This window comes from Rhinatrema bivittatum, chromosome 8, assembly GCF_901001135.1.
Source record: "Rhinatrema bivittatum chromosome 8, aRhiBiv1.1, whole genome shotgun sequence".
NCBI classification, from domain to species: Eukaryota; Metazoa; Chordata; class Amphibia; order Gymnophiona; family Rhinatrematidae; genus Rhinatrema; species Rhinatrema bivittatum.
The window spans coordinates 226,666,871-226,678,136 of NC_042622.1; the positions used below are offsets into that span (position 1 = coordinate 226,666,871).

The following is an 11,266-nucleotide window of genomic DNA, read 5'->3' on the forward strand; positions in this document are numbered from 1 at the left end:
CACTGCTGGGCCTCGGGAGATCGGCTGCTCCAAATAAAGGGAAAATTTGCAAACAGTTCATAAATTCAGTTCCCGCCACGTCTCTCGAGGCCTCTGAAGGAAAGGTGGTGTGGTGTGTTCACTCAAACACATGCATCATAGCTAACACCGTTCTCTGCAGGATCATCATAAGGGCCAACACAAATCTCTCTTTCTGGTCAACTACGAAGTAGTAAGGAGCTTGGATATTGTCCATTATGAGCAGCCTGTTTGTCCAGGGCTGATGTTAACCACACCGGCGCCCAGGGAAGCCAGAAACTAAGGAGTGGGCCCAGCCACTGCAGGGCACCCTGAAGCTCTTCCCTAATTCAGCTTGGCCAAGGGGGACCCCTTGTGGCACTGGAGCCCCATCATCACCATCATCTAAAACCAACCCTGGCTTGCCCCTCCTACTATCGTTAATGCATGCATTTCTCTGTAATGAAAGGTTGTGGCGAGTGGCATTGATTACGCATTCCTTTGGAAGTTCTTCCAAGTCTGGGGAGATACATTTTATTTATGTATTTAGTTATAAGCATTTCATATGCCACCTTTTCTTAAAGGTAGGCACAAGGCATATTACATGAAGCAGATGAATTTTTAATAAATAGGGAGTGGGTGTGGGGTTTCCTGAATTTCAGCTTCTGGTTTCAAAGGATTCCAGGAGTTTTCTCTCTTCTCTGTAGACATCGAGCAGCTGGGGGTGATCTGTGATTGCCCTAGTTTAGCTCTGTCCAAACCTGGCTTGTCTTTTTGCCCAGTCCCTAATGGCAGCGGCAAATCCGAATGCCAGATTACAAAATGAGGCTTTACTGAATTGGATTTATTCAAACAGTCTTTATTACCCAGACTTTTAGAGAGACCAATGGATTCCATCGACTTAGCACTCGACTCTTGGAATACCACTATGCTCCATACTTTAGACAGAATTGTCCCAAAGAAAACTATTACTGTTAGGAGGAATAAGTCAGCACCATGGCATACATCTTCTCTTCACCTCTTGAAACAGTTGCACTGCCTAGAAAGTAAGTGGTGAAAAGTATCCTACCGAAAACTCACTGCCTATAGGGCTATGGTTAATCTCACAAAAAAAACGATACTATTCCCGACGTAGACAAGAGGCTGGTAATTGCACCTCTCTCCTCATTAATATTGTAAAATCTTTGACATCAAACTCTTCTGCTTCACTTATTGATACTGATATTTGTGTCAAGATGCAACAAACTTGCTGACTTCTTCCATAAAAAGACAGCAAATATTCCATGCACATTTGACTCATCAGTCCTCCTTTATCCTCTTCAGCTGATGTTCAGTCAGATAATACCTGCGATGCCTTTAATTTAACATCAAAACCTGAAATTGTATCAACCTTAAGCAAGTTAAGCTCAACAACCTGCCTTCTTAATTCTTGCCCCACGTTCATTTTGAAAGGGGTAAAAGATGAAGTTACCCCAGTAATTGGCAACATTGTAAACCTTTCTTTAAGAACTGGTTCGCTGCCTAAGACCTTAAAACAAGCTTTGGTCAAACCTTTACTTAAAAAGGTGACTGCAGACCCTAACGTTTTGGCTAACTACAGGCCAAGTTCATCCTTCCCTTTTAGTTAAAGCCATTGAAACAATTGTCTTAACCCAATTTACAGATTATGTGGAAGAAAATGCATTATTATTCATCCATTCAAATTTGGGTTCCCTAAAGCCGAACTTTGCTTCCATCTCACCTAGATACTATCGTGTGTGGCTTTGATAATGGTGCTCAATATGTGCTAGGGTTTTTGGATGCTTCGGCAGCCTTTAACACATTGGACCATAAGATACTCTCATCACTTGGTATTTCAGGTACAGTGCGTAAATGGTTCACCTCTTTCCTTTCAAACTGAACACAACAGATCCCATTAGGAAATATTTCTTCTGCATGGCCACTGGAGTCCCACAAGGATCAGCGCTCTCGGCCATGTTTTTCAGCATATTCCTAGCTCCTGTCTGTAAACGTTTCTCCTGTCTTGGTATGACTTATTGTATTTATGCCAATAATTTCCAACTTTTTGTCCAGTATTCTTCCTCTTGTGGTCACGCTGTGAAACTTGTAAATCTGTGTTTGCAATGCACTTATCAATGGCTTTCTCCTAACAAACTAATGTTGAACATATCAAAAACTGAAGTTGTTATACTGAGTGAATTTTCTACACATGATGCTCCTCCAGCCTTGTCGTTCAAAGCCCATATCATTCCAATCAGTCCTTGTGCCAGAAATTTAGGGGAACTTTTTGACCGGGAGCTCTCGTTCTCTGAACACATAAAAGCCATCGTAAAATCTTCTCTCTTTAAATTAAGCCTGATTAGATGTTTATGCCCCTTTTTAGAATATGACTTCTCATAGCATCACTCAGTCTTTAGTAATAAGTAGTACTGATTATCGTAACTCGAATATAGGCCTCCCTCAAATCAGTCTGCAACCCCCTTCAATTGGTTCAAAATGCTGCCGCTCGCGTAATTACAAATGTTTCACTGTGTGAACATATTTCTCCAATCTTGATGTCACTTCATTGGTACCTATAAAATTGCAGATCAAATATAAGATTCTGAATTTGAATCATAAGGTGGTATGTTGAAGCTAAATGCTGGACTAGCTGCATTTTAAGGATTTACCGACCTGTACGTTCCCTCAGATCGGAGGGCAAATATTTACTTGAAATACCTTCTATAAAAATGGAAAAGGCTTGAGCTAACAAGGGACAGAGCCTTTTCGCTAGTGGCGCCTTCACTGTGGAACTCTTTGTCAGACTGTATTAGGTTCATTTGCAACACCAATCTGTTTAAAAAGACAGACAATAAAGATCTGTTTAAAAAGGCATACACCATAGAAGGCTGAGGCCAGTCTGAACTGAACAGTATTCCACTTGATTTTCAAAGTTCAAGAATGGCACTTTGATTGTACATTTACTTTTTTGTCTTTGTATTTTATTTATGCTTTGTTTTATTGTGAATGTTCTTAGATAAACCGCCTTGTAATGGTCCCCTGTGAAAGTCACTCAGCAGTGCATGGTTCGGAGAAATGTATCCATGAAGGATACTAATGAAACAGGAGAGTTAGGGCATCCCAACAAAGAGGTTCCATTAAAAGCAAACATAGTCCATGTGCCTATATGTAAAAAATCACTGAAGCTAATGATTTCTGAATTATCCCTAACAACTGAAAAGCAGGTTGTTAATACAAACAAAAAACACACTTTGAAATGTCTGTATGCCAATGCCAGAAGTCTAAGAAGTAAGATGGGAGAGTTAGAGTGTATAGCAGCAAATGATGAGATTGACATAATTGGCATCACAGAGACTTGGTGGAAGGAGAATAACCAATGGGACAGTTCTATATCAGGGTACAAATTGTATCACAATGATAGGGAGGATCAACTTGGTGGGGATGTGGAAGGTATAGAGTCCAACAGGATAAAGATCATACAAGAGACTAAATGCTCAGTTGAATCTATATGGGTAGAAATCCTTTCAATTACCCCAATATTAACTGGGTAAATGTAACATCAGGACTTGCTAGAGACATAAAGTTCCTGGATGTAATAAATGACTGCTTCATGGAGCAATTGGTTCAGGAACCAACAAGAGAGGGAGCTATTTTAGATTTAATTCTTAGTGGAACACAGGATTTGGTGAGAGAGGTAACTGTGGTGAGGCCACTTGGCAACGGTGATCGTAACATGATCAAATTTAAAGTAATAACTGGAAGGGGGACAATAAATAAATCTGCAGCTCTAATACTAAACTTTCAAAAAGGAAACTTTGATAAAATGAGGAAAATAGAAAAAACCTGAAAGGTGCAGCTGCAAATGTTAAAAGTGTTCAACATTGTTTAAAAATACAATCCTAGAGGCACAGTCCATATGTATTCCACACATTAAGAAAGGTGAAAGGAAGGCAAAACGATTACCGTCATGGTTAAAAGGTGAGGTGAAAGAGGCTATTTTATCCAAAAAAATATCCTTCAAAAATTGGAAGAAGGATCCATCTGAAGAAAATAGGATAAAACATAAGCATTGCCAAGTTAAGTGTAAAACATTGATAAGACAGGCGAAGAGAGAATTTGAAATTAAGTTGGCCATAGAGCCAAAAACTCATAATAAAAACTTTTTAAAATATATCCGAAGCAAGAAACCTGTGAAGATTTGGTTGGACCATTGGATGACCAAGGGGTTAAAGGGGCTCTTAGGGAAGATAAGGCCATTGCAGAAAGACTAAATGAATTCTTTGCTTCCGTGTTTACTAAAGAGGATTTTGGGGAGATACCAATTCCTGAGATAGTTTTCAGGGGTGATGAGTCAGAAGAACTGAACAAAATCACTGTGAACCTGGAAGATGTAGTAGGCCAGATTGACAAACTAAAGAGTGGCAAATCACCTGGACCGGATGGTATGCATCCTAGGGTACTGAAGGAACTAAAAAATGAAAATTCTGATCTATTAGTTAAAATTTGTAACCTTTCATTAAAATCATCCATTGTACCTGAAGACTGGAGGGTGGCCAATGTAACCGCAATATTTAAAAAAGGCTCCAGGGGCGATCCGGGTAACTATAGACTAGTGAGCCTGACTTCAGTGCCAGGAAAAATAGTGGAAACTATTCTCAAGATCAAAATCGTAGAGCATATAGAAAGACATGATTTAATGGGACACAGTCAACATGGATTTACCCAAGGGAAGTCTTGCCTAACAAATCTGCTTCATTTTTTTGAAGAGGTTAATAAACATGTGGATAAAGATGAACCAGTAGATGTAGTGTATTTGGATTTTCAGAAGGCGTTTGACAAAGTCCCTCATGAGAGGCTTCTAAGAAAACTAAAAGGTCATGGGATAGGAGGCGATGTCCTTTCTTGGATTACAAACTGGTTAAAAGACAGGAAACAGAGAGTAGGATTAAATGGTCAATTTTCTCAGTGGAAAAGGGTAAAGAGTGGAGTGCCTCAGGGATCTGTACTTGGACCGGTGCTGTTCAATATATATATAAATGATCTGGAAAGGAATACGACGAGTGAGGTTATCAAATTTGCGGATGATACAAAATTATTCAGAGTAGTTAAATTACAAGCAGATTGTGATACATTACAGGAGGACCTTGCAAGACTGGAAGATTGGGCATACAAATGGCAGATGAAATTTAATGTGGACAAGTGCAAGGTGTTGCATATAGGGAAAAATAACCCTTGCTGTAGTTACACGATGTTTGGTTCCATATTAGGAGCTACCACCCAGGAAAAAGATCTAGGCATCATAGTGGATAATATTTTAAAATTGTCGGCTCAGTGTGCTGCAGCAGTCAAAAAAGCAAACAGAATGTTAGGAATTATTAGGAAAGGAATGGTTAATACAACGGAAAATGTCATAATGCCTCTATATCGCTCCATGGTGAGACCGCACCTTGAATACTGTGTACAATTCTGGTTGCCGCATCTCAAAAAAGATATAGTTGCAATGGAGAAGGTACAGAGAAGGGCAACCAAAATGATAAAGGGGATGGAACAGCTCCCCTATGTGGAAAGGCTGTTCAGCTTTGAAAAGAGACGGCTGAGGGGGGATATGATAGAGGTCTTTAAGATCATGAGAGGTCTTGAACGAGTAGATGTGAATCGGTTATTTACACTTTCGAATAATAGAAGGACTAGGGGGCATTCCATGAAGTTAGCAAGTAGCACATTTAAGACTAATCTGAGAAAATTCTTTTTCACTCAACGCACAATTAAGCTCTGGAATTTGTTTATTTATTTATTTATTTATTTATTTATTTGGAGATTTTTTTATATACCGCGGTACGTAAAGGTCTACATCACCTCGGTTTACATTAAACAATAACTTAGCACAAGGCTTTACAAGTAACAGGTTATGCAGTAAGTAAACAATAAATAGCAACAATAAATAGCAACAGGTTTTACATAAAACAGTTAATAGGAAAGTAAACAATTAACTTCAACAGAAGGTGACAACTTTATACAGCAGAACTGAATTTCAATTCAAGTTAGACATTGATCATCTATAGTATGCTTGTTCAAACAACCATGTTTTGAGGTTTTGTTTGAACGTTTTGTGGCAGGGTTCACAACGTAGGTCCAACGGCATATTGTTCCATAAGTTGATTCCAGCAATCGAGAAGGAACGTTCTCTTGTGGACACGTGTTTGATGTGTTTGAGTGGATGAGCAGCCAATTTGGCTTTGTGGATATTTCTAATTGGTCTATTAGATGTGTGGAAAATGAAATGGTCAGAAAACCATTGCATCTCTTGGTTGTGTATTGATTTATGGATGAGAGAGAGCACTTTAAAAGTTGCCAGAGGATGTGGTTAATGCAGTTAGTGTAGCTGGGTTTAAAAAAGGTTTGGATAAGTTCTTGGAGGAGAAGTCCATTAACTGCTATTAATCAAGTTTAGTTAGGGAATAGCCACTGCTATTAATTGCATCAGTAGCCTGGGATCTTCTTAGTGTTTGGCTACTTGCCAGGTTCTTGTGGCCTGGTTTGGTCTCTGTTGGAAACAGGATGCTGGGCTTGATGGACCCTTGGTCTGACCCAGCACGGCAATTTCTTATGTTCTTATGTAGATTTTTAATAAATTTAAATTCAAACTCAAGCACAGCTCACAGGGGCATTGACTATGGTATCTTTTTTTCTCCCTTGCAGGTAAAGTTTACTTCCTGAAGACCTACAGGAAGCTGAGTTTTGGTGAGGCTGCTCGAGCCTGCAACAGCAGCGGTGGGACGATGGCCAAAGTGGGCCAGCTGTACGCAGCCTGGAAGACCCAACTGCTGGACAGGTGTGAGGCAGGCTGGCTGGGGGACGGAAGCATACGTTACCCTATAGTGAACCCCAGGGCACGGTGTGGTGGGCAGGAGCCTGGAGTCCGCAGCTTGGGTTTCCCAGATAAGAAGTACAAGCTCTTTGGGGTCTACTGTTACAAGGAAGAGGTGGCAAAGAGTAACCCCCAGTGGGTCCAAGAGGGGATCAACCAGTGGAAGGCCACTCATGTGAAAGCGAACAGGCCAACACAGGCAGGTGTCAGGGACAGGCATACAGACGTGTGACAGCATCGTGGCAAGGAACTGTAACCCCAGTAACTAACCTCCGGCACCCATGCTACTACAGACCAACCTCTAACCATTTAGCAGGCTGAATGACACTTTCAAATGCTCTGCAACAGGAATGAGACATTTATGTAATGGCAGCATGGCCACCACCTCCTCCTCACGCCTGGATGAGCCTCCTCAGCGCCTGGCAGCCTTTGATATTTGCAATGAACAGCTGGAGCTTGGGCAATGATCTCATCATCATTATTAGTCTTTGAGAAAGGACATAGTACTAAGATGGGAGCAAGGAATACAGATTTCAGCCAGCCTGATCCCATTCTCTTTCAGCTACATACGATTTCAAGCATGTAAATTACAGTGAGGGATATGGATGGTTTTCTAGCTCCAAAATGTGTTTCTTTTTTTGTTGCTGCTTTAATTATTATAAATAGATTTTTGTTTTGTAAAAGTAGTGCTGTTAAAGCACAAAAAAAATTACCAGCAAAAGCAGCAGTAGTGCAAGCTGCCCTCACATGTCACTAGTAAGTCTGCAGTTTCCTTCAGAGGACGATAAGATTGGGGGTTAAGCTTCTAATGTCTCTTCATTGGAACCTCCAAGTGCCAGACCTAAAATATTTATTGAGCATAAGAGTGGGGACCCCATTCCCCTAGCTCTTAGATTGAAATTGTCAACTCATTGCCCACAGATTAGCAAAGTGCCATCAGAGGCTAAAATAGTGTGACCCTTACTAGCCAGGGTAAGAATCTAGAGATGAGCGAGACCTCTAACTCTCCCCACTTGCTAATACAGTGACAGTGTGCTCCTCATCAGGTACTGCGTGTGCCTCACAGCAACAGTCACAAGCATGCCAGGGGAAGCGAAGCTTAAGATGCCTTAGGAAAGGCCAGCACAGACTGTTTATCCAGAGATAAAGGTTATCCTTAAGCAATGCTCCCCAAATGCAAAACCAGTTTTCTGATGTGCAAAATGTTTAAGAGGAACACGATAAGATTTGGCAACAGATTTCAATGTCCACACATATTTATATTCACGGACCATAAATTTAGTTGCAAATACTATGGACATTGCTAAGAAGCTATTAAAAGGATTAATTTATGAACTGCTATAAATGGGCCGGATTTTCAAAGCTCTACGCACATAGAGTGGCTTACGTGCGCCGGGCCTATTTTCAAAAGGCCCAGCGACGCACGTAACGCATCTAAGTCCCGGGGCTTTACTACAGGGGCAGTCCGCGGGCGGGGTCGGAGGCCTCCGACACAGTGGTCATTTGCCGCTGTGCCGGGGATTGCACGCAACTTACTTCAGCCCCAGGGCTGAAGTTTTGAAACAGAAGACAAAAAAAGAAAAAGGTAGGGGGCAAAGGGCGGAGGAGGTAGGGGAAGGGAAGGTGGGGTGGGGGGTAGGGGACGGGGAAGGCAGCGCAGCTTGGTGCGCGCAAGGTGCACAATTGTGCACCCTCTTGCGCGCGCCAACCCCCGATTTTATAACATGCACGCGCATGTTATAAAATCGTGAGCCCGTGTGTGCGCACCAGGTAGCACGCGCACATGGACGCGCTTGCGCAAGTTTAAAAATCTACCCCAATATGTGTGGACAGTGAAATCTGTTGCCAAATCCTATTGTATTCCTCTTATTTTACTGGTGATGTGGCTTCCCATCTTTCCATTACGTGCCGTGCAAAATGTTTAAACCTAAACTTGTATCTTTCCAAGCCAGCCTCCTACAAGTCCCTTCCTAAATATTTCCCAGTTGTATTACGCATGCTTGCCTTGGAGAAAATGAATCTCTGCTCCTCTCTCCACAGCCCTTCCAAAGACAAGGAAAAAAATATATTTATTCTCATTTCCTGGGAAGACCAGAACTACACTGTTTGACCTGTCAATCTCTTCAGTTTTGTAGCCAAAGTTTTAAATATTGCTTTGTCAGAGATGTCAGAATAAAGTTTTATCTGAGCTGGGCAGAAGTAGGGTTGACAAAGTGCAAAGGGCCAGCGAGTCAGTTTGCTGTCACAAGTCTGAAATGGGGAATCTTTTGGCAGATGATTTAATTTCGTGCAGCTGGTAGAAGTGAAGAAAACAATCTTGTAAGGAAAGTCTTGCATGACCAGCGCAGCTGGACATTTTGTCTGTCTCCCACATTTGGTATTTTGGGGAAAAGTCTTGCACGGGTTTCCCCTCTGGACCCTGGTTGGCGTGCATCCCGAGTCTGAGCAGTAGGTGTCACTGTTGAGCAAGACTGAGACTTCCTGTCCCCCAGGGAATGGGAAGGTGGAGGACTGCCAACTCCAGTTATTTAAGCATCTTAATAGGCACCACACTTGTGCCATCCAATCTGATATTCAGTTGGAAGTTCACACATCTTGGGCTGAATGAAAAGCTCTGCACTGCTGCTTTTCTAGGAACACTGAGTACACATTGTCCATCTACAGAAGTCTCCCTGCTAGTACAAGGGAAATTGAGGTTTTTGGTTTGTGTTTATTTCTTCTCTGTCCATCTTGACCATTTGGCTGTATCAGTTGTTTTTTTTTGGGGGGGGGGGGGGAGTGAGGGATCAGGAGCAATTCCCTAGGGTTCAGTTTTGAAACAGCTACTAAGAAGCTAACTAGATATTCCCGAATCTAGCTGGTCAAAATTTAATTCTGGCCTATTATTTGTATGACTGGGGTTAAGTGGCTAAGTGGTCAGTCCACTCCTGGGAGTGTCTTTAGACCTTCCCCTTCTTTGACAAGCCAAATTTATCCATCTCGTGAATTTAGGTGGGTAAAGCTAGCCATTCCATGAAAGGGACATTTTTAAAAGCAGCAATGTAGCTGGCTGAGTCCAAAGTTAGCTAGTTCAACCCTTTGAAAATTGACTTAATGATGATTAAGCTCCGATGCAATGGCCCCCTTCACTCCCAGCCCAATGTGAAAGGGATACAGCAGGGGAAGCATGTCTGTCCCATCAAATCCACAACCCCCGCTGGAGTTAGAAGATCCATAATATTACATTTGCAGGGGAGGGAAACATCCTGATTATCAAATTTTATATATAAAATATAAATGAATTACAAAATCATCCTGTTTTGCAATGCATTGTTTTTATCTAGCATTCTGTCCATAACAAATCTCATTACAGGAGGATGTCATGAGTAAGAGCGCTGGTTTTGATCAGTGAAAAGCAAAAGCCTTGTTCTTGCATAGGGATAGCAGATTTCAGTCAGCCTTTTGATGTTGATCCACCTCAACTCACCCTTCTTCAGGTCTGCTCCCCGCCCCTGCATTTTTTACTGCAATGGAAAATATCAACAATAGTATTTATGATTTATAAAGCGTGGTCAGTGTATACAGTGTAAGGGTAAGTTCGATAGTTACAGTGCCCATTCCCCAATGACTTTACAATCTCAGGAAGAACAGAGAGGTTACCCCATCTGGGGAGTGGGGAAAATTGCCCTGGGGGAGGGGAGGGGAGGGGAGGGGAGGGGAGGGGCGGGAAATCTCCTGCTTTCAGCAATTAGCAGAGTTGCTTACCTGTAACAAGTGTTCTCCCAGGACAGCAGGATATTAGTCCTCACATATGGGTGGGTGCCATCATCAGGATGGAGCCCAATCAAGGAACACTTTTGTCAAAGTTCCTAGAACTTTGACTGGCACACTGAGCATGCCCAGCATAGCATCAACCCTGCATCCAGCAGGGGTCCCTTTTCAGTCTTATTTGTAGCAAAAAGTACGAGCGAAAAATAAAATAATAAAACATAAGCGAACCCAACTCCGTGGGGTGGCGGGCAGGTTTTGTGAGGACTAACATCCTGCTGTCCTGGGAGAACACCTGTTACAGGTAAGCAACTCTGCTTTCTCCCAGGGCAAGCAGGATGGCAGTCCTCATATATGGGTGAATAGCGAGCTACAGGATGCCCAAGTAAAGTGAACCAAAAGCACACGACGTGCAGTCACAACAACAGGGGTGGTTTTGGGTATGAGGGCAGCCTGAGTTTCACAGTGGGTCGCAGGAAGGAAGTTGGGTTATTAAACTGGAAACAAATTATGCAGGACAGACTGGCCAAAGATGGAATCTTGCCTGCCAGTCTTGTCGAGACAATAATGAGCTGTAAAGGTGTGGAGAAAGCTCCATGTGGCAGCTCTGCAGATGTCAGCAAGAGGTACAGAACAGAGGTGTGCTATTGACAT

General features: G+C 42.2%; 1 protein-coding gene across 2 annotated transcripts in view; it reads left to right on the forward strand.

Moving 5' to 3' along the window:
• Positions 1-8,451, forward strand: part of HAPLN4 (hyaluronan and proteoglycan link protein 4) — a 44,584-nt gene extending 36,133 nt beyond the window's left edge. For both annotated transcript variants that reach the window (XM_029614027.1, XM_029614029.1), the window contains exon 5: positions 6,697-8,451. In XM_029614027.1, the coding sequence (XP_029469887.1) occupies positions 6,697-7,097 (401 nt within the window). In that variant the 3' untranslated portion in view covers positions 7,098-8,451. The remainder of the gene's footprint in view (positions 1-6,696) is intronic.
• Positions 8,452-11,266: the final 2,815 nt, after the last annotated feature.